Source organism: Schistocerca americana, chromosome 3, assembly GCF_021461395.2.
Source record: "Schistocerca americana isolate TAMUIC-IGC-003095 chromosome 3, iqSchAmer2.1, whole genome shotgun sequence".
Classification (NCBI taxonomy): Eukaryota; Metazoa; Arthropoda; class Insecta; order Orthoptera; family Acrididae; genus Schistocerca; species Schistocerca americana.
In genome coordinates, this window is record NC_060121.1 from 690,299,342 (window position 1) to 690,326,695 (window position 27,354).

Genomic DNA, 27,354 nt, shown 5'->3' on the forward strand with positions numbered 1-27,354 from the left:
ACGCGCTGCAGTGTTATCACCTTTACTGTTACTTATGCGTAAGCTGTTACTTTCTAGAAAATTGTGTAAATTTATCGAAGACGGGTCAGAGCGTATAATTAAAAAAAATAGCTTGAAGTACTATGGGACTTAACATCTGAGGTCATCAGTCCGCTAGACTTAGAACTACTTAAACCTAACTAACCTAAGGACATCACGCACAACCATTCCCGAGGCAGTATTCGAACCTGCGACCATAGCAGGCGCGTGGTTCCGTACTGAAGCGCCTAGAACCGCTCGGTCACAGCGGCCGGCAAAAGCTGTTTCTCACAAACCGATATAGTTGCGCTAAATACCGCCATGTTACACGCTGCAGTTCAGAGCGCTCTAGCGGCAGAGTATTGCAACTTGCTACAGCGAAGCGAGGAAGTCGACCGAATATTCGCCGACGCGGTAGCCCAGCGTGTTCGGTTGGAGGGTTGACTGCCCTCTGTAATAAAGAAGAAACTGACTGACTGGGTCAAAGACGAACTTGGGCGGTTGTCATGGGATGTCCGCACCCAACAAATGCAACAAACAATATGAGATAAAAAAATACGAATGATACGTAATACCTCAACCGATATTGAGAACAGAATGAAAAGCTCAGACGCCCTCGTAACATGGAGAAGCTCGAAAAACGTCTGGTGGATTAGTACTTTCTTCCGCCAACCCCTTCATTTCTCTTTCCTCAAAAACATAATGAAAAGCATGGAAACAAATTTAGGAGCAGAAACTACTACACAAGGAATTCGGGGTTCACTTCGACACATACGTAAATCAGATGAATGAACAATTAGCCTGGGTAAATTCGTGAGGTTTTAGAACAAAGAAATTTCTGTTGATCAGCTCTTATCTACTTGAAGAGCGTCTTTTCAAAGACTGCTACACTGAATGTTTTTCATTATGTTAAACCTGACACTCTAATTGACAAATATTTCATAATTTCTAATAATTTCATGGTATTCCACTTACATAAAATGTAAATTCTTGACTTCTTATCTTATCCTGAGTTCCCTCCCCGTGGGAAGCATGCAGTAGGGGCATTTTTTTTTTTTTTTTTTTTGGTGGGGTTTAAGGGCGCTCAACTACTGAGGTCATTAGCGCCCAGTCACTGTTGTTAGAGCACATGGAATCTAATAAAACTCAAGGGGATGGGGGGACACCAGAAGGACCTGACAAAGAAGCAGATATAATAAGTAAAAAGGTTAGATGTCTTTGGACAAGCCAGTCAAAGTTATAAAACGCAGAATACGAGCAGCTGCTCGAGCGTCATCAGCTAAAACATCTGGTAAAGTAGATGGCAGGGACAGGACAACACGAAATTGACTAAAACGGGGACACGACAATAAAACATGGCGCACTGTTAATGCCTGACCACAAGGGCACTGCGGGGCTGGGTCACCGGAGAGCAGGTAGTGGTGGCTAAACCGGCAATGCCCAATCCGCAACCTGGTCAGAAGGACCTCCTCTCGCCGAGATGGTCGGGTGGAGGTTGTCCAAGCAGTTGGGAGCTGTTTTACTGCCCGGAGCTTGTCTCCTTCGAGGGATGACCAAGCATCCCACCACAACGACACAAGCCTCTTACAAACATCCCCAAGAACGTCAGATGACGGGACACAATGGGAGGCTGGCTGAGGCAGGAGGACTGCAGCCTTGGCTGCAGCATCCGCAGCCTCATTCCCAGGCACTCCTACATGTCCGGGAACCCACAGAAAGCTGACAGGAGAACCATTATCAGCGAAAGAATGGAGGGACTGCTGTATCCGTTGAATCAAGGGATGGACCGGATAGGGAGCTCCAAGGCTCTGAAGAGCACTGAGTGAGTCAGAGCAGAGTACATACGATGAATGGCGGTGGCGGCGGGCATACTGAACGGCCTGATGGAGAGCAAAAAGCTCGGCCGTAAAGCTCGAACATTGGTCGAGGAGCTGGTATTTAAAGGTGGCGGCCCCGACGACAAATGCACAGCCGACACCATCGTCAGTTTTGGAGCCATCGGTGTAAATAAAGGTGTGACCGGCAAGTCGAGCACAAAGTTCGACAAACTGTGAGCGATACACTGCAGCCTGAGTACCCTCCTTCGGAAGTGAGCTGAGGTCGAGATAAATATGAACCGGAGCCTGGAGCCAAGGTGGTGTCGGGCTCTCAACCTCTCTGAAGGTGGTAGGGAGGGCAAAATCCAATTGTCGAAGCAGGCGACGGAAGCGGACTCCGGGGGGCAGCGGGGCAGACACATACAACCCGTATTGATGGTCGAGAGAATCGGCGGAGAAGGACTGGTAAGAGGGGTGGTCGGGCATAGACAACAGCCGGCAGGCATACTGACACAGCAGTACGTCGCGCCGGTAGGTCAATGGTAATTCGCCAGCTTCAGCATAAAGACTCTCGACAGGACTAGTGTAGAAGGCTCCGGTCGCAAGACGTAACCCCCGATGGTGGATGGAGTTGAGCCGGCGTAAGAGGGATGGCCGAGCGGACGAGTAGACGAAGCTCCCATAATCCAGCTTCGATCAGACTATGGACCGATACAAGCGAAGCAGGACAGTGCAATCCGATCCCCAAGATGAACCGCTAAGAACTCTGAGGACATTAAGGGAACGTGTACAATGGGCCGCCAAATAAGAGACATGTGGAGACCAACACAGTTTCCTGTCCAACGTGAGCCCTAGAAACTTAGTTGTTTCCACGAATGGGAGAACAACGGGACCGAGATGTAAGGATGGCGGAAGGAACGCTTTATATCGCCAAAAGTTGATACAAACCGTCTTCTCTTCAGAGAACCGGAAGCCATTTGCCACGCTCCATGAGTAGAGGCTGTCTAGACAACGCTGAAGGCAGCGCTCCAGGAGGCATGTTCTCTGGGCACTGCAGTAGATCGCGAAGTCATCGACAAAGAGAGCCTGAGACATTAGGTAGAATGCAATCCATAATTGGATTGATCGCAATGGCAAAAAGGGCTACGCTCAAGACGGAGCCCTGAGGCACTCCGTTCTCCTGGAGGAAAACGTCAGACAATACGGAACCCACACGTACCCTAAACTTTCGATCCATTAAAAAGGAATCAATAAAAAGGGGCAGGCGACCGCGTAGGCCCCACCTGTGCATAGTGCGGAGGATACCTCCTCTCCAACAGGTATCATAAGCCTTCTCCAAATCGAAGAACACGGCTACCGTTTAGCGCCTTCGCAAAAAGTTGTTCGTGATGAATGTCGACAAGGTCACAAGGTGGTCAACAGCGGAGCGGCGGCGACGAAAGCCGCATTGGACATTAGTAAGTAGCTGTCGAGATTCAAGAATCCAGACTAACCGAGCATTAACCATGCGCTCCATCACCTTACAGACACAGCTTGTAAGAGAAATGGGGTGGTAACTAGAAGGAAGGTGTCTACCCTTCCCGGGTTTGGGTATAGGAACAACGACGGCGTCACGCCAATGCATGGGGACCTGACCTTCGGTCCAGACGCGATTGTAGGTACGAAGAAGGAAGCTTTTGCCCGCCGGAGAAAGGTGTGCCAGCATCTGAACGTGAATGGCATCTGGCCCCGGAGCAGAGGACCGGGACAGTGCAAGCGCACGTTCGAGTTCCCGCATAGTAAAGGGGGCATTATAAGTTTCCAGATTCAGCGAGTGGAAGGAAGGTCGCCGAGCCTCTTCTGCCTCTTTCCTGGGAAGGAAGGCAGGGTGGTAATGGGCGGAGCTTGAAACCTCCGCGAAAAAGCGGCCAAAGGCGTTGGAGACAGCCACAGGATCAACAAGGACCTCATTACCTGAGGTCAGGCCAGGTACTGAGGAGTGGGCCTTAATGCCCGACAGCCGGCGCAGGCCACCCCATACGACAGAAGAGGGAGTAAAACTGTTAAGCCAGCTGGTGAAAGAGGCCCAACAAGCTTTTATGCTGTCTTTGATGACTCTACGGCATTGCACTCGGAGTCGTTTGTATCCAATACAATTCGCCAACGTAGGATGGCGGCGAAAGGTGCATAAAGCACGTCGTCGAGCATGGATAGCGTCCCTACAAGCCTCGTTCCACCAGGGGACAGAAACGTGACGTGAGGAAGAGGTAGTACAAGGAGTGGAACGTTCGGCAGCATTGATGATAACAGTCGTGAGATATTCGACCTGACTGTCACAACTGAGAAAATCGTGGTCCGGAAAGGTCGCCAGGGAGGAGTAAAGTCCCCAGTCAGCTTTTGGTATGTTCCAGCTTGAAGGACGTGGGGATGGGGTGTGGTGCAGGAAACGAACGACACAGGGGAAGTGGTCGCTCGAATAGGTGTCAGAAAGGACATACCACTCGAACCGACGGGCAAGAGTGGTAGAACAGATCGAGAAGTCCAAGTGGGAGTAGGTATGAGTAGAGTCCGAGAGGAAAGTCGGGGCGCTGGTATTGAGGCAGACAAGATTGAGATGGTTGAAGACATCCGCCAAGAGTGAGCCTCTTTGACAGGATGCAAGAGAGCCCCAAAGGGGATGATGGGCATTGAAGTCGCCAAACAATAAAAACGGCGGGGGAAGCTGAATGATCAGTGCATCATGTCAGCCCGACTAACAGCAGATGACGGTGGAGTGTAGATGGTACAAACTGAAAAAGTAAAAGCAGAAATAGTAATACGGACAGCTATTGCTTGGAGTGGGGTGGTCAATGGGATAGGATGGTAATAGACATCGTCCCGAACGAGCAACATCACCCCACCATGAGCTGGGATACCGTCCACAGGGGTGAGGTCATACCGCTCCGAGGTATAGTGGGTAAAGGCAATATGGTCAGTTGGGCACAACTTGGTTTCCTGAAGACCAAGGACGAGCGGACAGTGCAGGCGGAGGAGCAGTTGTAATTCCTCCCGATTAGATCGAATACCTCTTATGTTCCAATGTAAAAAGGCCATCGCTGGTCAAAAAGTTGGGGGAACGAGACGGGGAAGAGCTGGTCACCTCGAAGGCCGCGGAGGGCCAGGTTGCGAGGGAACAACACTACAACCAGCGGGAGGCGGATCCGGTTCCATCGAGTCGTCCCCAGCTGCGGCCGCTGTCCCTGCTTGTGTAGGAGGGGCAGCATCATTTGCCAACGAGAGGCCAGCTGAGCGCCTGGCAGCAGACCATCCCGGCGAAACTGAGGACGGCCAGGAGCAGCGACTCACGGATGGAGCGTCAGACGAAACGAGCCTGGGTGGAGAGGGGGATAGAGACTTCTTCTTGGAGGCCTTCTTGGAAGGCCGAGGAGGCACAGGGATGGTGGGCTGGACCCGAAGAAGGTCCTCACGCGCGGGGTCCGTTTTGGAACACCGGACCTCGGAAACTGGGGTCCGGAATGTTTCCCCGATGGACGCCTGAGAAGAGGATCGCTTCTCAGGTGGCGGGGGGAGAGGAGGAGGAGGAAGGGTGGCCCCTGGGGCAGAGGGGGCGGGGGCCACGGGGGAGGAGGATTTGGAAGGGAGGGATTTGGGAGGCGGAGGCAGAGCCCCCTGATGGGCGGAGGAGGCGGAGGGGGGACAGGATAGGGGTGAGGATACCATGGAAGGAGTGGACACAACTGAGGCAAACGAAGTGGCCAACGGCACTGGATGGAGGCGGTCATACTTCTTCCTGGACTCAGAATAAGAGAGACGATCCAAAGTTTGAGTTCTTGTATCTTCTTCTCCTTCTGATATGCGAGGCAGTCTGAGGATCTGGGTGAGTGGATGCCAGGACATTTAATGCACCGAGGTGGTGGCGTGCATGGATGTTCCTCACGAAGAGGACGTCCACAATTGCCACAAGGCCTCAGCCTCACACTGTGACGACATGTGCCCAAAGCGCAAACACCGAAAACAGCGCATAGGAGGCGGGACGTAAGGTCACACGTCGCACCGGTAGCACATCACCTTTACCTTCTCCGGGAGAACATCCCCCTCGAAGGCGAAGATAAAGGCCCTGGTGTCGATGCGACGGTCTTTGGGGCCGCGCTGGACTCTCCGGACGAAATGCACGCCTCAGCGCTCCAGATTGGCCCTGAGCTCCTCATCAGATTGTAGCAGGAGGTCACGATGAAAAATAACCCCCTGCGTCCTATTTAGTGCCAGATGTGGGACAATGTACACTGGGATGTCCCCTAGGCGGTCGCACGCCTGGAGCGCCGCCGACTGTGTGGCGGAGGTGGTCTTTATAAGAACGGACCCCTAACGCATCTAGCTGACAGCCTCGATTTCCCCGAAGATGTCCTCAATGTGCTGAACAAAGAACATGGGCTTGGAGGTGGCGAACGTCCCCCCATCGGTTCAAGAACAGACCAAATAGCGGGGGAAGTACTTCGCCCCAAGCCGGCGGGCCTGTCCCTCCTCCCAGGGAGTGGCCAAGGGGGAAAGGGCAGGAGAACTAGAACTAGAAACGGTACCTTTTCTTTTGAAAGACTCGGCCGCAGAGCGACCTGATACGTGTTGACGTTTCATCTGTGAACCGTCCGCCCCGATACCACCCACTCCGACCAGGGGCTCTCCCCACGGGCGCCACCCAGCCTCAGCAAGGGCCACCTGGCAGGATGACCGTTGCCGGGAGTCGTGATGCCCCAAGGAGACGGGCATCTACTCCTTGGCCGACGTGGGGAGGGTGCAGCTCAGGTATCGGCAGTACGATCCCTGTGTTGTCAGGGGGCTACAACCTAGAGGGTACATGATGACCCCACCACAACGAGCTGGTTACCGTGCTGGATTTCTGGTGCCATGGAAAGTCCATCATGATCGTAGGTGCAGATGGGGACGCACTATGGGCGTAACTTGTACAACCCATCAGACGTTTAGGCCCAATTTGAGGAATAGTGGGTATGGTTACAACGCCGGTGCAATGCTGAGTGCCAAGGTCTTAGTGCACTTAGGACCAGTGGTACACCACATAAGGTGTCCTTCCCCAAAAGGCTCGTACTTCTGTAGAATTTTGAAAAATGGAGGTCAAACCCGAAGGGGGACCATCACATGGAAGGCCGAAACGGTTGAAACTCCTTTTAGTCGCCTCTTACGACAGGCAGGAATACCTCGGGCCTATTCTTACCCCGGACCCGCAGGGGGGGGGGGAGTAGGGGCACGCCGCCCTCGAACACACGTTTGTTCTTAGGCACAGTGAAGAAGAGATTCACGCTCAGATTACCGAGACTATACAGTAGAAAAGAATGTACACTTGAAAATTATGTCTAAGATGGTAACAACTTTTAATTGATTCCATTTAGTCAATAAATAGGACTAAGTGAAAAGGACGCTAGTCTTTTATAATTTTCTTAATACGTGTATTAACTTCATAGTGGTTTGACATACTATAAGGAACAGTCCAATAAAAAGATGGAAAGAAAGTAAGTACACTGTTTATTATTTCAAAACTAATCAAGTGTATCCACTGTGAAACAAGACAGTCAGTTCTTGCACTGAAAAATGTGTGAAGTTGCATATGGCCCACGCCTGGGTACAATCGTGGTCCCGTAGGTAACCACAAGCATTTTCTATGTACACACTGACTATCTGGTCTCACAACGGGATAAATGTATTAACAGATAAGGCAATTACTTTTTAAATGAACTGTTTACTTACTTTCTTAGCATGTCTAATTTTCATTTGACTACCCCTTGTATAATAGCGTTTATCATTGCTGTTTACATCTGTGACTTGTTGTTTAACGACGATGCATTCTCTTTCAGGGTTTTATGCGAACAGTTCAGTGTGGAAAGAGTTCGAAAATAATTTAAACACTTTGTTACCGATAACGATATTTTATGATACCGCACGAAATGCTGATCTCATTGGAAAAAAGATTCGTGAATTTTATTTTCCATCTGGAAATCTCTCTCTCAAGGGTATGACTGAAGTGAGTATAAACTTGATATATAGTAGATAGTTGGACATTTTTCTTTTCGAATACACTTTCATAATGTAATAGCTTTTGATTAATACACTGCCGGAAAAGAAGTTCGTATAGCTTTTTGGAAGTCTCCAATTCACTTAAGATTAATTGTAGCAACAGTACATATGGATTAAATGAAATGGTTACATTTACAGATCAATAGCACAAGCGATTCTTTGGTACCACATGTTGCTTGCTGAAACACCCGTATTAATACGCCTCCACGAGCGGCAGTGCAGGCACCGACTATGGCGTGCACTCGATCGTACAGTTGGCGAATACTGTCCTGGGATACGTATGCCACGCTTGTTAGACATGTTCACGTAGTTCTGTGAGAATATCGGTCAACAAGTCGCATGAGCAATTCTCGTCCCATCATATCCCGCACGTGTTCGACTGGGGACAAGTCCGGGGGTCGTGCTAGCCAGGGAGGCTGCAGCACGTCTTGCAGTGCACGTTGAGTCTCAGGGTCAGTCTGAGTACGAGCATTATCCTGTTGGAACACCACATCATCTTCCTGTTGCAAGAACAGATAATAAAAATGGCGTGTGATGAGGGCCTCCCGTCGGGTAGACCGCTCGCCAGGTGCAAGTCTTTCGATTTGACGCCACTTCGGCGACTTGCGCGTCGATGGGGATGAAATGATGTTGATTATGGCAACACAACACCCTGTACCTGAGCGGAGAATATCTCCGACCAGGCCGGGAATCGAACCCTGGCCCTTAGCATTGACTGTCGCGCTCACCACTCAGCTACCGGGGGCGGACGCAAGAACAGAAAAAGAATGGGTCCAACAACGTTCTACACATACCGAGTGCTGGTTGGTGTCCACTTGAGAAACACCAAATATTTATGGCACCGCAGACTATAAGGCCTGGGGCTGGGACCAGGGTGTCTTGAGTGAAAGCACTCTACGAGACAGCGCTCACCTAGTCTTGGTCGTACACGCAAACGACAGTCACTTGCGTTGAGACAGAATGTGCTTTCATCGTTGAAGACCACGGCGTGCCATTCCATCTTGCGGTTCGGGCAATACGTGGTGTAAGTTCACGAACCTCTTATCGACCCCTGTTTAAGAGTCAGGGTATTTTAACATCGGCCTCTCAATATATATATTCCTTGCTGTCATTTCTTGTTAACAACGTTAGCTTATTCCAAAGAATAAACAGCTTTCACTCAGTTAATACTCGGCAGAAATCAAACCTGCATTTGGATTGGACTTCCTTAACTCTTGTGCAGAAAGATGTGCAATATACTGCTGCATCCATTTTCACTAAGCTACCAATCGAATTCAAAACTCTTAGCAGTAATCCACCTGATTTCAAATCGAAACTGAAGAGTTTGCTCTCGGATCACTCCTATTCTGTCGAGGAGTTCCTCGAAATATTAAGCTGATTCCTGTTGTATTGTTGATTGCGTTTACTTAAACTTATGGATAGACTTCATTCGGGTTAATAAACATTTTATTTTTATCTGTTATTACTTTTATGTTGTAATTTCATGTACTGACACGTTCCATGACCTGGGAGATTTGCTCCTCAATCTGGTACTATGGAACTTGACGTGTAGATAAATAAATAAATAAATAAAGCGATCCTCTGGCGGCAGCAGTCGAGCAGTGCACATCGATGCCGTGGCGTGAGTGCAAGACGGGCTAGAAGTGTTCGTGTCTGCAGTCCCACTGGTAATATAATAACCGGTTCGCAACAGTTCGTGCCGACACGTATGGACTCACAAGCCCTCTTATTTGTTCTCTGGTAGCTGTATGATCTGCCACTGCTGCTGTTACAACACGACGATCCTGGCGGGCGTCCAGAACCCCTTCTACAGGTGTGAGAACGTTTACGTGAAAACTGATACCGGCATCGTTATGCACAACTGACGCAGCACGTTCAGCTAGTGTGGCAACCCTCCGAAAGGACCATCCCGCCACTCAGAATGCCACGATTTGACCCCTTTCAAACTCGCTTGGTTGGATGTAGGAAGCACGACTGCGTCTCCATGGCATGGTTGCCTACTTGCTTCACGCGTTTGCACCACGCTGAACCTTCTGGATGTGAGCATTCCGTATCAAAGGGTAGACACTTACGGCTCTCTTACAGCTATGACATTATGCTATCTGTTCGCCAGCGACGCTGAAATCATTATCAGTACATCTGCTATTCCCCAGGTGGCGTATGCCGTCATCGCTGTACTTTCCTTCTTTCCTGGTGTGTAGATAACATGTCAGAATTGAATTGAATTGGATTTATTTGCCTGTAGGCAACTGTTGTGTTGTATAAGGCGTCGTCATTTGTTACATAATTAAATTGTTGGTTACACAAATTATACTAAAGGTAGATACATAATTCTACAGATGGTTATACAAATGATTGTACAAAAAGGTTAATATATATAAATACAATTAGATAAACATTGTACAGCTTGTACTCATCCATAATTAGTTACACCGGTTGTGCAGACAAATTTTGTTGCATGTCATAAGTTACAATTTTCTTAGTTCACAATTCTGTTAGTTCACAATCACGTTAGTTTTTCGTTGTATAAAACAGCACCATATTTTTCATTATATAAAAGAGTATCATATTTTTCATCGTATAAAAGAGCATCAAATTTTATTATTATGTATTAAGAATTCACTTGTACTGTAGAATGCTTTCTCTTTCAGCCATGTCTCTAACACCATTTGAAATTTATTTTCATGCAGCTCCCTTGTGCCATGTGAAATAGTGTTAAAAATGTTTTGCCTGCATGTAGAAAACTATTTTCGACTTTACTCAAATGTGTCCAAGGACTGTCTAATAAGTTCCTGTTTCTGGTTTCATACGAGTGCACATCTGACCTGCTTTCATGCATGTGGGCATTCTGTTTGGCTTTGAGTCTTTATAGACTGGAGACTGTAAGTATTTTGCGTTCAATAAAGTACTGTCTGCAAGAAGTTAATTTGTTCAAAGAAAAATACATCTAATGGCTTTCTTCTGCCAGAGGAAGACATCTTTTGCCCAGCAGAGTTTCCCCTAAGAAGTATTTCATAATGCAAATGTGTATGGAAAAAGGCACAGTATGCCATAAGCATGCACTCCTTAGTGGCACAATCCTTAAGTTTCATAAGGAGATATAAAAATCTTGCCAACTTACTGCATACCTCTTCTGTGAGTATATTCCAGCATAATGTAGTATCTATATGCCTAATAATTTTACTGAATTTCTGGGTTCATTTAATCCATTATTAATATCTCTAAGGTAAAAGGAGATGTGTTCAGTTTTGTTTTTATTTAATGACAGTCTATTATCTTGGAACCACTGAGCTGCCTTTTCCATCATTTAGTTGTTCATTTGTTTGACTACATTCGCATCTATGTGATGTGATGAAAGTTGTGTCGTTGGCATACTTAACAGATTTATATGGTAATAAGATGGGCAGGTCATTCACATACACAATAAATAAGAAAGGTCCCAGTAAAGATCCTTGTGGGACTCCATATTTCACCTTGAGGAGGTCACATTTGTTATTTGCGTTTAAAACTACCATTTGGTTTTTGTTTGTTAAATATGTTTTCAGCAACTATAGTTCTAAATCAGTTATTCCATATTTTTCAAGTTTTTTGATTAAAATGTTGTGTGGGACAGTGTCAAATGCCTTGGTTTAATCCAACAAAGTTTCATTGGTGTGTTCCCCATTTTCAAAACTACGCAATATTGATAATACAACTTCTGAACTGCCTTTATTGTTGATAGCCCACTTCGGAATCCATATTGGTCCCTATTTAGGAGGTTGTAATACTCAAAAAAAATCGTGTAATTTGTCTATCATTAATATTTCAATAATTTTGGATAATATAGGTACTGTCACAATGGGTCTGTAATTTTGGGGTGACTTTCTATCTCCTATTTTGAATATGGGCAAGACAATTGTCAGTTTAAGGCAGTCTGGAAATATTCCTTCTGTGAACAACCTATTGATTGGGTAAGACAGTGGATTGCATGTAGTGTCCATTATTTTCTTTATGTTAAAATTAGATAAACCATAGATGTCCTCAGTTCTGGAGTTGCCCAATGATTTGACTACCTGTAGTATATCCTTAGGATAAATTGTTTCCATCCAAATTTTGTCAGGTCTACTGGAAACTCTGTTTCCCACAAATTGGGAAGTGTATCTGCATTGTCCTCTAAATTTCTTTCCTTTGTTATAGCTAATTCCCCAGAATTTACGAAACTATTATTTAGTTCATCTGCTCTTAGAGGGACAGGTAAATTTTCTGCAATTAACCCTGTTTCTGCTTTAATTATTTTCCATGTTGCTTTACATTTGTTACTGGCATGAGAGTTACAGTTGTCATTTGCTTTTTTCTTTGCAGAAATGATAACTTTTCTGTAAAGCTTTTTTAATTTGGCATATGAATGTCTATTTTGAGCAAGAATTGTCATAGCAAATTCTTAAAAGAATTCTTAAGTTGTTTAAGTAAGGTGTATACCAGTCAGTTACATTAATTTTCTGTTTTCTCCTTGCATTTAGTCGATTGTATTTCATGATGAGGGGGCAATATTCATTAAAGACAGTGATAATGGTATCTAAATAATGAAAAGCATCACTTAAAGGCCTATTCTCCATGACAGTATTACACCAATCAATGGTCAGAAGTCTTTGTGTGAGGTTTGTTACATATGATGGATTTGTGTGTCTTACTGTCTGGGGTTCTATTGGTTGAGTATGATTTCTTTTGAACGCTATTAATTTTAGGGGAAAGTTCCATCATGGTCAGAGATCAGTGGTTTAACAACATTTAAGACTACTTCATCTTTGCCAATGTTTGATATGACATCGTGTAAACAGGCGTTCTGCCTGGTAGGCTTATAGTTAAAGCAATTGTAACTATATGATTTGAGGGTATTTAGCAATAATCTGCTTTTAGAATTTTGCGCCGCCACATCTATATTAATTCCACCAAATATTAACATTTTATGACTCTTATATCTAAGTAAGTACATTAAGACATTACCTACATATTGGACAATAACTTTGGCACCAGTTTTGGAGACACAGTACATAGATACTACAACGATCTTGCTTTCGGTGAACTGAACGGCAGCAATTTCAATGTCTCCTCCATGCACTAAATCCTTAAGATCTATAACCTTAACTGTACGTCTGAGGTCACTTTTCATTAGTATTGACACTCCTCCATTTTCCATAACTGATCTAAGCTAAATGGTATTTGTAATAAGCAGTTAGTAATAAGTAGTTTCTACTTGTACTACTATTCAGAAAAATTTATAAATAATATCTTGTTCAATTTGAAGCAAACTGTTATGTGTCTTTTAACTTTTTTAACAGCTGTACTCAGATGTCATGTTTATTTGGGGAAGTGACGAGGCAGTCCGACGTTACAGAAACATGGCCTCTGTCTTCTATTATTATTTTACCTATAGAGGAAAGTACAGGGCAGCAGATCCCTATCGAAAAATTGACTTTGATTTCGGTAAGATAAAACGTTTAGTGCTTTCATGTGTTGTTATATTTACTTCTTGCAGTAGAACACTAGAGCACGTGTTCTCCCTTACGCTTCATTCAATTAAACAGTAATAGATTATCACCATACTGAAGCTCTCGGATATATTTTGCAAGAGCATAATTTGTATAAGCGATTGGTATGAAAGTAAATGAATTTCAAGCCGCCTGAGTGTGTATTCAGCTGCTCACTCAGTCACGTAACTCTCATTTGGCCTCACATGATAAGAAAATCACTACCTATACTTTTCCACCATATTAAATCCCAAGTCCGAAACTTTTGCGGCAGTATTCAACTACACGAACCTCAAGAACACGAAAGCGGACACCAGCGCGAACGTGAGTGGGGGCATACAAATAGTATTCCGATACAGTCGGGGGCTGTTATCTTCGAGACCTCTCATACCAGCTGACACGTCAGCCCTTCTAGTATATCTAACGCTTTCTGATTCAGTACTTTTGTTTGTATTTCCCAGTAGATGTTCTTCTTTATCTACAACTGACTAGATATAAATTGGACGACAGCTGAAAAACGAAAACTTAACTACTACTTGAACAGCTGAAAAGTGTCAAAATACGATAAGAGTTGACTACATTAACTCCTAAAACGTGAAAGTGATTAGAAATGATTAACAAAATGGTTCACAGTTATTTCATTGAGTGTGAGATACTTCTAGTTAATCAAGGGATTTACACATTAATGCAGGGAAATACCGATTACCTTTCAAGTGAAAGTGTTAGTGTCCTTTGGTGTGGCCCAAGTGTCCAAAGAGCTCTTGTTACTATACGGAATCCTTGAATTACGTGCAGTTCGCATATTTGTTTCGAAGCTTACCAATAACTACGACAGATAATGAATCGATGACTTGTTAATAATTTAGCAGCAAAAATGGACTACAGAAAGTAAAGGTCCAACATTTTGTAACTGTGGTTTTACCCGTAAATCGGCTGGGAAACATAACGCAGCGAAAAACCTCACGAAGGATGAAAAGAAGTTTTTGATTTTTTTGTACAAAAATTGAAATTTGCACCAGGACACCAATTCCAGAAATGGATGTACGCTTACAACATTTATATCAACTACTTCATACAAAATAGTAGCAGACAACTGAAGTAGGGTCATATTTTCCACACGTGAACGACTCAATAACTCAACTTTTCACAGGACGCAACACAGAGACAGAATTTCCGACGTAACTGATAGCCTTCCCCGCTGCACGGTTTCATGTATTATATCCACGTACGTTCAGTTCCATTCATACTGGTCGCTCGCACAAATTCCTCTTGTGTGAAAGTGTTTCGCTTCATAGAACTATGGCTGTCAGTTTTTTAACGCTTTCTTGTAGGTGCTGGACACACAGACGAACTGTTCTACTTATTTCCGAAAAACCCGTTCTACCCAGAAAATTATGAGTTACCAGACGAAGACAGGAAGATCGTTGATACGTTGACTAAGTTGTGGACCAATTTCGCTAAAACTGGGTAAGTACAACTCTCAAAGAATTAAAATAAACTATCGATTTATTTGCTCTAATTGCCTGTGAGCTAAATGCCAAGAAAATGCGCCATCGTGAGTAGATTTAAAAATTTTATTCTGAGGAAGATAAATAGAATAAACACACATATACGCGAGAATTTTGTGTAGCGCGTACTCTTGTTTGTTGGTCTTAATGTACCTGACAGCGGCGCTGACCGATCTTGAAGTAAAGCAAGCATTGGACAGTTACTGGCTAGCGTCTTTGATAGCGGAAACCCGCGGACGGTGGAGATACCAAGTTTGGTCACGTGGCCTCCTCTCTCGTGCTAACGACCTGCTTGAAGTCTACATCTAGATCTACATTTATACTCCGCAAGCCACCCAACGGTGTGTGGCGGAGGGCACTTTAGGTGCCACTGTTATTACCTCCCTTTCCTGTTCCAGTCGCGTATGGTTCGCGGGAAGAACGACTGCCGGAAAGCCTCCGTGCGCCCTCGAATCTCTCTAATTTTACATTCGTGATCTCCTCTGGAGGTATAAGTAGGGGAAAGCAATATATTCGATACCTCATCCAGAAACGCACACTCTCGAAACCTTTACACCAACCTACACTGCGATTCAGAGCGCCTCTCTTGCAGAGTCTACCATTTGAATTTGCTAAACATCTGCGTAACGCTATCATGCTTACCAAATAACCCTGTTATCTCCTCTATCTCCTCCGTCAACCCGATCTGGTACGGATCCCACACTGATGAGCAATACTCAAGTATAGGTCGAACGAGTGTTTTGTGAGCCACCTCCTTTGTTGATGGACTACTTTTTCTAAGGACTCTTCCAATGAATTTCAATCTGGCACCTGCCTTACCAACAGTTAATTTTATATGATCATTCCACTTCAAATCGTTCCGTACGCATACTCCCAAATATTTTACAGAAGTAACTGCTACCACTGTTTGTTCCGCTATCATATAATCATACAATAAAGGATCCTTCTTTCTATGTATTCGCAATACATTACATTTTTCTATGTTAAGGGACAGTTGCCACTCCCTGCACCAAGTGCCTATCAGCTGCAGTTCTTCCTGCATTTCGCTGCAATTTTCTAATGCCACAACTTCTCTGTAGACTACAGCATCATCCGCGAAAAGCCACATGGAACTTCCGACACTATCTACTAGGTCATTTATATATATTGTGAAAAGCAATGGTCCCATAACACTCTGAAACCGATAATAGTGGCTAACGGGCAAAAATTCTAACAATCAAGGAAGTCAGGAGCCACTAGGATCGGGCGAGGAAGCAGGGCCAAGTGCTGGTAGAAGTAACACAACACCTTACTTCTAATGCATTTATTAAAACTAGCTAAAATACAATATACAATCTGCCAAGATAATGAATATAGGGAGAATCAAACCTTAAGAAACTAGTTTATGAACAATTTAACATTGTACCACGCAACATAGTACTGCATATGCCTTAAGGGCTGCAATCGCAAAAAAAGCCTGAAGGGCCAATTTAGCAAGAATACATACACTCCTGGAAATGGAAAAAAGAACACATTGACACCGGTGTGTCAGACCCACCATACTTGCTCCGGACACTGCGAGAGGGCTGTACAAGCAATGATCACACGCACGGCACAGCGGACACACCAGGAACCGCGGTGTTGGCCGTCGAATGGCGCTAGCTGCGCAGCATTTGTGCACCGCCGCCGTCAGTGTCAGCCAGTTTGCCGTGGCATACGGAGCTCCATCGCAGTCTTTAACACTGGTAGCATGCCGCGACAGCGTGGACGTGAACCGTATGTGCAGTTGACGGACTTTGAGCGAGGGCGTATAGTGGGCATGCGGGAGGCCGGGTGGACGTACCGCCGAATTGCTCAACACGTGGGGCGTGAGGTCTCCACAGTACATCGATGTTGTCGCCAGTGGTTGGCGAAAGGTGCACGTGCCCGTCGACCTGGGACCGGACCGCAGCGACGCACGGATGCACGCCAAGACCGTAGGATCCTACGCAATGCCGTAGGGGACCGCACCGCCACTTCCCAGCAAATTAGGGACACTGTTGCTCCTGGGGTATCGGCGAGGACCATTCGCAACCGTCTCCATGAAGCTGGGCTACGGTCCCGCACACCGTTAGGCCGTCTTCCGCTCACGCCCCAACATCGTGCAGCCCGCCTCCAGTGGTGTCGCGACAGGCGTGAATGGAGGGACGAATGGAGACGTGTCGTCATCAGCGATGAGAATCACTTCTGCCTTGGTGCCAATGATGGTCGTATGCGTGTTTGGCGCCGTGCAGGTGAGCGCCACAATCAGGACTGCATACGACCGAGGCACACAGGGCCAACACCCGGCATCATGGTGTGGGGAGCGATCTCCTACACTGGCCGTACACCACTGGTGATCGTCGAGGGGACACTGAATAGTGAACGGTACATCCAAACCGTCATCGAACCCATCGTTCTACCATTCCTAGACCGGCAAGGGAACTTGCTGTTCCAACAAGACAATGCACGTCCGCATGTATCCCGTGCCACCTAACGTGCTCTAGAAGGTGTAAGTTAACTACCCTGGCCAGCAAGATCTCCGGATCTGTCCCCCATTGAGCATGTTTGGGACTGGATGAAGCGTCGTCTCACGCGGTTTGCACGTCCAGCACGAACGCTGGTCCAACTGAGGCGCCAGGTGGAAATGGCATGGCAAGCCGTTCCACAGGACTACATCCAGCATCTCTACGATCGTCTCCATGGGAGAATAGCAGCCTGCATTGCTGCGAAAGGTGGATATACACTGTACTAGTGCCGACATTGTGCATGCTCTGTTGCCTGTGTCTATGCGCCTGTGGTTCTGTCAGTGTGATCATGTGATGTATCTGACCGCAGGAATGTGTCAATAAAGTTTCCCCTTCCTGGGACAATGAATTCACGGTGTTCTTATTTCAATTTCCAGGAGTGTATATCGTGTTCAGCCTGAAGGGCTAGTAAGTTTGCAAACCAAAATTCACTTTACTTCAAAATTTAAGATATAAAAGGCCAATACCACAGACAATGAAAATATTCCAATATAAACGTATGAACAGAAAGTTTGAGCCTGAAGGGCCTCCGAAATAGTTAGACTTTAGTTAAAGAGCAGGTTTTCCAACAGTTTAGGCAAAGCGGTGTGGAACAATAAAGAGGCCTGAAGGGCCGTGCAACTTCCAAGTAAGGGACCTGAAGGGCCAGATTAACAAGGTAAGAAAATCTTAAAATATCAACTGGAAAATAAGTGCTTATTAACAACTCAACCTTAAGGGCCAGATAATACATGAAATTAGTCAAACAATTTCTACAATAAGTAAGTAATGGCCAGGAATTTATCAGTAAGCCAGCCTTAAGGGCCCCAGTACACTAACAAGGGAGGTTAAGTATTAAAACTTGATTTCAAAGCCTTAAGGGCTTTAGAGCTTCCAAAAGAGGGGCCTGAAGTGCCAATTCATCAAGGAACTTAATAAACAGCTTAGCCTGAAGGGCCGGCCGATGGTTAAGTTTAGGCAAGTTCTCAAAAATAGAAACCAAATCAACAAATTTATCAGCAATCGAGCCTTAAGGGCCACAGTACATTTAGAATCCACATTAAGCATTAAGAACTGTCATACAGTGAAGCAAATTTCTAAAACTCAGCAACCTTAAATAAATCAATTGATACTGTTGTTGTTGTGGTCTTCAGTCCAGAGACTTGTTTGACGCAACTCTCCATGCTAATCTATCCTGCGCAAGCTCCATCTCCCAGTACCTATTTCAACCTACATCCTTCTGAATCTGCTTAGTGTATTCATCTCTTGGTCTCCCTCTACGACTTTTACCCTCCACGCTGCCCTCCAATACTAAATTTGTGATCCCTTGGTGCCTCAGGACATGTCCTACCAACCAATCCCTTCTTCTAGTCAAGTTGTGGAACAAACTTCTCTTCTCCCCAATCCTATTCAATACCTTATTAGTTACGTGATCTACCCACCTAATCTTCAACATTCTTCTACAGCACCACATTTCGAAAGCTTCTATTCTCTTCTTGTCCAAACTATGTATTGTCCATATTTCACTTCCATACGTGGCCACACTCCATACAAATACTTACAGAAACGACTTCCTGACACTTAAATCTATACTCGATGTTAACAAATTTATCTTCTTCAGAAACGATTTCCTTGCCATTGCCAGTCTACATTTTATATCCTCTCTACTTCGACCATCATCAGTTATTTTGCTCCCCAAATATCAAAACACCTTTACTACTTTAAGTGTAATTTCCTAATCTAATTCCCTCAGCATCAGCCGATTTAATTCGACTCCATTCCGTTATCATTGTTTTGCTTTTGTTGATGTTCATCTTATATCCTCCTTTCAAGACACTGTCCATTCCGTTCAACTGCTCTTCCAAGTCCTTTGCTGTCTCTGACAGAATTACAATGTCATTGGCGAACCTCAAAGTTTTTATTTCTTCTCCCTGGATTTTAATACCTACTCCAAACTTTTCTGTTGATTCCTTTACTGCTTGCTCAATATACAGATTGAATAACATTGGGGAGAGGCTACAACCCTGATCTTCCCCGAGGTCGGCTTCTACCAGTTTTTCCATTCCTCCGTAAAGAATTCGCGTTAGTATTTTGCAGCTGTGACTTATTAAACTGATAGTTCGGTAATTTTCACATCTGTCAACACCTGCTTTCTTTGGGATTGGAATTATTATATTCTTCTTGAAGTCTGATGGTATTTCGCCTGTCTCATACATCTTGCTCACTAGATGGTAGAGTTTAGTCAGGACTGGTTCTCCCAAGGCCGTCAGTAGTACTAATTGAATGTTGTTTACTCCCGGGGCCTTGTTTCGACTTAGGTCTTTCAGTGCTATGTCAAACTCTTAACGCAGTATCATATCATCCATTTGATCATCTACATTCTCTTCCATTTCCATAATATTGTCCTCAGGAACATTGCCCCTGTATAGACCCTCTATATACTCCTTCCATCTTTCTGCTTTCCCTTCTTTGCTTACAAATGGGTTTCTATCTGAGCTCTTGATATTCATGCAAGTGGTTCTCTTTTCTCCAAAGGTCTCTTTAATTTTCCTGTAGGCAGTTTCTATCTTACCCCTCGTGAGATAATCCTCTACATCCTTACATTTGTCCTCTAGCCATACCTGCTTAGCCATTTTACGCATCCTGTAGATCTCATTTTTGTGACGTTTGTATTCCTTTTTGCCTGCTTCATTTACTGCATTTTTATATTTTCTCCTTTCATCAATTAAATTCAATATTTCTTCTGTTACCCAAGGATTTCTACTAGCCCTCACCTTTTTACCTATTTGATCCTCTGCTGCCTTCACTATTGCATCCCTCAAAGCTGCCCATTCTTCTACTACTGTATTTCTTTCCCCCATTCCTGTCAATTGTTCCCTTATGCTCTCCTCGAAACTCTGTACAACCTATGGTTTAGTCAGTTTATCCAGGTCCCATCTCGTTAAATTCCCACCTTTTTGCAGTTTCTTCAGTTTTAATCTACAGCTCATAGATTGTGATCAGAGTCTACATCTGCCCCTAGAAATGTCTTACAATTTAAAACCTGGATCCTAAATCTATGTCTTACAATTATATAATCTATCTGATACCTTTTAGTATCTCCATGGTTCTTCCATGTATACAACCTTCTTTCATGATTCTTGAACCAAGTGTTAGCTATGATTAAGTTATATTCTGCATAAAATTCTACCAGGCGGCTTCCTCTTTCATTTCTTAGCCCCAGTCCATATTCAGCTACTATGTTTCCTTCTCTCCCTTTTCCTACTGTCGAATTCCAGTCACCCATGACTTAAATTTTCGTCTCCCTTCACTACCTGAATAATTTCTTTTATCTGGTCATACATTTCTTCAATTTCTTCGTCATCTGCAGAGCTAGTTGGCATATAAACTTTTACTACTGTAGTAGGCATGGGCTACGTGTGTATCTTGGCCACTATAATACTATGCTGTTTGTAGTAGCTGACCCGCACTCCTATTTTTTTTATTCATTATTAATCCAACTCCTGCATTACACCTATTTGATTTTGTATTTATAACCTTGTATTCACCTGACCAGAAGTCTTGTTCCTCCTGCCACTTAACTTCACTAATTCCCACTATAAATTTAACCTATCCATTTCCCTTTTTAAATTTTCTAACCTACCAGCCCGATTAAGGGATCTGACATTCCACGCCCCAATCCGTAGAATTCCAGTTTTCTTTCTCCTGATAACGACGTCCTGTTGAGTAGTTCCCACCCGGAGATCCGAATGGGGGATTATTTTACCTCCAGAATATTTTACCCAAGAGGACGCCATCATTTAACCATTCAGTAAAGCTGCATGCCCTCGGGAAAAAGTACGGCTGTAGTTTCCCCTTGCTTTCAGCCGTTCGCAGTACCACAACAGCAAGGCCGTTTTGGTTAATGTTACAAGGCCAGATCAGTCAATCATCCAGACTGTTGCCCCTGAAATTACTGAAAAGGCTGCTGCCCCTCTTCAGGAACCACGCGTTTGTCTGGCTTCTCAACAGATACCCCTCCGTTGTGGTTGTACCTACGGTACGGCTATCCGTATCGTTGAGGCACGCAAGCCTCCCCACCAACGGCAAAGTCCATGGTTCATGGGGGGAGGCAATTGATACTATTCAGCTTAAAACCTAGGGCAACAATACATGCATATACTTCTAAAAGTACTTGCATAAAATCTAAATTTAAAACTGCAAACAATCGCACACCAACATGGCCAGTAAATTTACAAAAGTTTAACCACAGTTGCTGAGTATGAAATACAAGCTGCTGCATGGCTACCAATCAGTCATCGTGCCCCAATATCATCTTTAGGTAGTACGAAACAGGAAAAATACAAGGCGAGCCCCAAAGAGGAATTAAATGATGCCCTTCAATTACAAATCATTAAACCGCAGCTAAAGCTGCCACATTTCACAAACTGGCGTAAAAACCACCAGCTCAATCGACACAGTTCATATAGGCAAACATACATACAAAATTCTCTAACCCTGTACAATTTTCAGTCTAAAAGGGAACTCATAATAACATACGGTATTAAAACAATCTTTAAGATAAACACATGCACCAACAACTTTTAAGGTGTGCACAGCCACGTACTTCCCAAATTTCTTTTCTTTCTCTCACATACATAGAACACTTAAGCTTGGAACTGACTACCAAATTGGTCACAAGAATCAATAGATAGCCACCAACACAGCAGTACCTAATTAGTGTGACATGACAGGGCAACAGTTCCCATTCACAGCCTTTGATTCAACATGTTTTACTACCCTTGTTGTACAGCATCGACCATGCCCGGAGTGCCTACTGCAAATTTTAACCAAGCAATTCACGCTCATGTCGACGCTTAACCGAGGAACCAGCCCATCAGTACAAGAACAACCTACACACTCGAAGTCAAACTCCGCAAACACAGTGCAGAACTAACATTCAGCCTTTTCCTTTATAGGTTCAGAACCGACGAGCTAAACCGGTGGACGGAAAACACACAATATCGGCGGCAGCAACATAAAGTAAGTCGCAAACACGACCCTAATATAAGGCAATAGCAAGTCAAAAGCACAACGGCAATAGCGAAATATACTGAACTTCAGTCCCGGAGGAAAACCTGCCGCCCTCAGTGCTCAAAACATTCACGGAGCAACCGTCCTCGGCGACTCCCACTATTCTCCAGAACAGCGACATCATAGCTCCTTATTTCAATTCTCTTCCGACAAGAACAAGCATAATCGGAGCTAACGGCTTTTCCAAGTCCGACATGCTATGCCGTAGAACCTCACGGTGGAATGAGCCGGCCGACACCACACAAACCACCGCAAGTAAGACAAACAAGCACTTCCGGAGTCGATGGCGTACTGCCACGCTTCACCACTCAGTCACTCCACTCCACCGACCAAGAGGGCGGGGCATGAGACGGCGCCGCCACCCGGAAAAGCGCCGGCGGGAAGCCAAGGCGTAACTAGGGCGCGTGTTTAAGCGAGACGGACAGAAGCACGTCTCACGCTCCCCTGTGGCACGCCAGAGGTTACTTTAACGTCTGTACACATCCCTCCATTGAGAACAACATGCTAAAAACTCTTCAATCCAGCCACACAGCTGGTCTGATGTTCAGTAGGCTCTTACTTTGTTTATCAGGCGACAGTGCGGGACTGCATCGAACGCCTTCCGGAAGTCACGGAAAATGGCATCTACATGGGAGCCTGTATCTAATATTTTCTGGGCCTCATGAACAAATAAAGCGAGTTGGGTCTCACACGATCGCTGTTTCCGGAATCCATGTTGATTCCTACAGAGTAGATTCCGGGTTTCCAGAAATGACATGATATTCGAGCAAAAAACATATTCTAAAATTCTACAACAGATCGATGTCAGATATATAGGCTTATAATTTTGAGCATCTGCTCGACGACCCTTCTTGAAGACTGGGACTAACTGTGCTCTTTTGCAATCATTTGGAACCTTCCGTTCCTCTAGAGACTTGCGGTACACGGCTTTTAGAACTGAGGCAAGTTCTTTCGCGTACTTTGTGTAGAATCGAAATGGTATCACGTCAGATCCAGTGGACTTTCCTCTGTTGAGTGATTTCAGTTGCTTTTCTATTCCTTGGACACTTATTTCGATGTCGGCCATTTTTTCGTTCGTGCGAGGATTTAGAGAAGCAACTTGGGATTTTCTGTCAAGTCGGTACATAGAATTTTACTTTCGAATTCACTGGGCGCTTCACCCATAGCCCTCCTTACGGAGCTTTGACATCGTTTAGCTTCTGTTTGTCTGAGAGGTTTTGGCTGCGTTTAAATTTGCAGTGAAGCTCATTTTGCTCTCGGAGTAGTTTCCTAACTTTGTTGTTGAACCACGGTGGGTTGTTCCCGTCCCTCACAGTTTTACTCGGTACGTACCTGCCTAAAACGCATTTTACGATTGCCTTAAACTTTTTCCATAAACACTCAACATTGTCAGTGTCGGAACAGAAATTTTAGTTTTGATCTGTTAGGTAGTCTGAAATCTGCCTCCTGTTACTCTTGCTAAACAGATAAACCTTCCTCCCTTTTTTATATTCCTATTTACTTCCATATTCAGGGATGCTGCAACGGCCTTATGATCACTGATTTCCTGTTCTGCGCTTACACAGTCGAAAATTTCGGGCCTATTTGTTAACAGTAGGTCCAAGATGTTATCTCCAAGAGTCAGTTCACAGTCGAAAAGTTCGGGTCTATTTGTTAACAGTAGGTCCAAGATGTTATCTCCAAGAGTCAGTTCTCTGTTTAATTGCTCGAGGTAATTTTCGGATAGTGCACTCAGTATAATGTCACTCGATGCTCTGTCCCTACCAGCCATCCTAAACATCTGAGTGTCCCAGTCTATATCTGGTAAATTCAAATCTCCACCTAAGACTATAACATGCTGAGGAAATTTATGTGAAATGTATTCCAGATTTTCTCTCAGTTGTTCTGCCATTAATGCTGCTGAGTCGGCAGGCACTGGTGGCCCATATTGTCCCACTAAGCAACTGCGATTCAGCGTAGATCCCTCAGCGTGGTTGGTGGGTCACGTCATCCATAAACAGCACTTTTCAATCCATCCCAGGCATGTTCGATAGCGTTCATGTCTGGAAAACATGCTGGTGACTCTAGTCGAGCAATATCGTTACCCTGAAGGAAGCCATTCACATGATGTGCACGCTGGGGGCGCGAACTGTCGTCCAAGAAGATGAATGCCTCACCAACATGCTGCTAACATGGTTGCACTATCGGATGGAGGATGGCATTCACGTTTCGTACAACTGTTACGGTGACTTCCATGACCACCAGCGGCGTACGTCAGCCCCAGATAATGCCACCCTAAAACAGCAGGGAACCTCCATCTTGCTGCACTCGCTGGACAGTGTGACTAAAGCGTTCAGCCTGACCGGCTTGCCTCCAAACACATCTCCAACGATTGTTTAGTTGAAGGCATATGTGACACTCATCGCTGAAGAGGACATGATGCCAATCCTGAGCGATCCATTCGGCATGTTGTTGGGCCCATCTGTACCGCGCTGCATAGTGTCATGGTTGCAAAGATTGACATCGCCATGGACGTCGGGAATGATGGTGCGCATCGTGCAGTCTATTGCGCACAGTTTGAGTCGTAACACGACGTCCTGTGTTTGCACAAAAAGCATTATTCAACATAGTGGCGTTGCTGTCAGGGTTCCTCCGAGCCATAATCTGTGGGTAGCGGTCATCTACTGTAGTAGTAACCCTTGGGCGGCCTGCGCGAGGCATGTCATCGACAGTTTCTGTCTCTCTGTATCTCCTCCATGTCCGAACCACATCGCTTTGGTTCATTTCGAGACGCCAGGACGCTTCCCTTGTTGAGAGCCCTTCCTGGCACAAAGTACGTAACTATGCGGACACGATCGAACCGCGATGTTGACCATCTAGGCACTGTTGAACTACAGACAACCCGAGCCGTGTACCTCCTTCCCGGTAGAATGACTGGAACTGATCGGCTGTCGGACCTCATCCGTCTAATAGGCGCTGCTCATGCATGGTTGTTTACATCTTTGGGCACATTTAGTGACATCTCTGAACAGTCAAAGGGAGTATGTCTGTGATACAATATCCACAGTCAACAACCATCTTCAGAAGTTCTGGGAAGCGGGGTGGTGTAAACCTTTTTATGATGTGTGTATAAAGTCTACAATGGTTCAGAACTCTATATATAACCAACTGGTCAGTACCATATAGTCCACTTTTTCGATATCAACTGTGGTTGCAGCCTAGTGCATTCTTCATGTGGTTCATAAGAAAAGTACATCCTTTTGTAAACTACCCAACATGAAGAAGTAGGAGTTTTCTTCTTATGAGTCTTTACCAAATTTTTATGAATGTCTGTTGGGAATGAATTATGGAAACCAAAAAATTGTATGACGAAAGAGTATTCAAGTTCATCTGAACACACAGAAGCAGTGCGACTGCTTTATTATTTGTTATCACATATTATTTATTATTATTTTAGTGCAGTTCATTTTTACCTAAAATTTCTTATTAGTCTAATATTCGAAACACAGTAGCTATTTGTCGTTTAAGTATTTTGTGGAATTAGTATTAAATACATCACTGCCTGCGACGGTTGTGAAAATACTGAGTCTTATGAACCTAATTCCTTGTGAATCACTTTAACCGGTGGAAATGCATTCACTCCCTTGAGAATTTACTCTATACGGCAGCGCCTGCTTGTTCTAAGACACGATAGTGGTACCTTAAGGTCTTCTTCTTATGGGGGTGGTCTGTCTAGGAGACAAAAATACATTTATGGTGGTCGAGCAAACCGTTTCCACCAATATTACATATAAACCCTCCCATTTTGGTGTTTTTCTTAGTGACTTTGTTGGTTTTTCAGGAATCCAACTCCAGATGGTGAGTCTGTAACGTGGCCGAAAGTTGCGTCTGATGATGAACCGGAGTACTTGGAAATCGGTAAAGAACTAAAAGCAAAGAGGGGTTTCGCCAAGGAGCGTATGAAATTCTGGCGATCTGTGACTCCTTTATGGGATTTTGGAACTGGTAAAGCCCTTAGGGACGAACTTTAGTTGCCAGAAGCTGAAATTTCTTATTGTATTTACTATAGAACGTAATAAAATTTATAAATTATTGTTTAATTTATTGTAGCATGAATTATTGATAATTTGAGTTTACATTTTGTGCACTCAGATTTCCTTTCCAAGAGCGTTTGCATCACAACTATTAAGGGGTTGACTTATTTACATGACCACATTACACACAACAGTGCCAGAAGGTTTTTTTTCTATCACAAAAAAAAAGAAAAGTACTTTTCTACTTTGTAGACCGTCACTCAGAGGCAGAGTTATTACAGTGTTGCTAGGAAAACGAACAAACGTATGAAAGAGTGTGCATCAATTTTCTGCGCTGGTGGGGCGAAAGAGCCATAGTTTCTATTTCTTTCTTTTTTTTTTTTTGTCATCAGTCTACTGACTGGTTTGATGCGGCCCGCCACAATCTCCTTTCCTGTACTAACCTCTTCATCTCAGAGTAGCACTTGCAACCTACGTCCTCAATTATTTGCTTGACGTATTCCAATCTCTGTCTTCCTCTACAGTTTTTACCCTCTACAGCTCCCTCTAGTACCATGGAAGTCATTCCCTCATGTCTTAGCAGATGTCCTATCATCCTGTCCCTTCTCCTTATCAGTGTTTTCCACATATTCCTTTCCTCTCCGATTCTGCGTAGAACAAACTCATTCCTTACCTTATAAGTCCACCTAATTTTCAACATTCGTCTATAGCACCACACCTCAAATGCTTCGATTCTCTTCTGTTCCGGTTTTCCCACAGTCCATTTTTCACTACCATACAATGCTGTACTCCAGACGTAAATCCTCAGAAATTTCTTCCTCAAATTAAGGCCGGTATTTGATATTAGTAGA

General features: G+C 44.7%; 1 protein-coding gene across 1 annotated transcript in view; it reads left to right on the forward strand.

The window, feature by feature from the left end:
* The window catches only part of LOC124606696 (juvenile hormone esterase-like), a 128,692-nt gene extending 102,123 nt beyond the window's left edge, over nucleotides 1-26,569 (forward strand). Inside the window, exons 7-10 of the mRNA XM_047138721.1 lie at nucleotides 7,679-7,845; nucleotides 13,217-13,361; nucleotides 14,737-14,872; nucleotides 26,311-26,569. Coding sequence (XP_046994677.1) covers nucleotides 7,679-7,845; nucleotides 13,217-13,361; nucleotides 14,737-14,872; nucleotides 26,311-26,500 — 638 coding nt within the window. The 3' untranslated portion in view covers nucleotides 26,501-26,569. The remainder of the gene's footprint in view (nucleotides 1-7,678; nucleotides 7,846-13,216; nucleotides 13,362-14,736; nucleotides 14,873-26,310) is intronic.
* The last annotated feature ends 785 nt before the right edge of the window (nucleotides 26,570-27,354 follow it).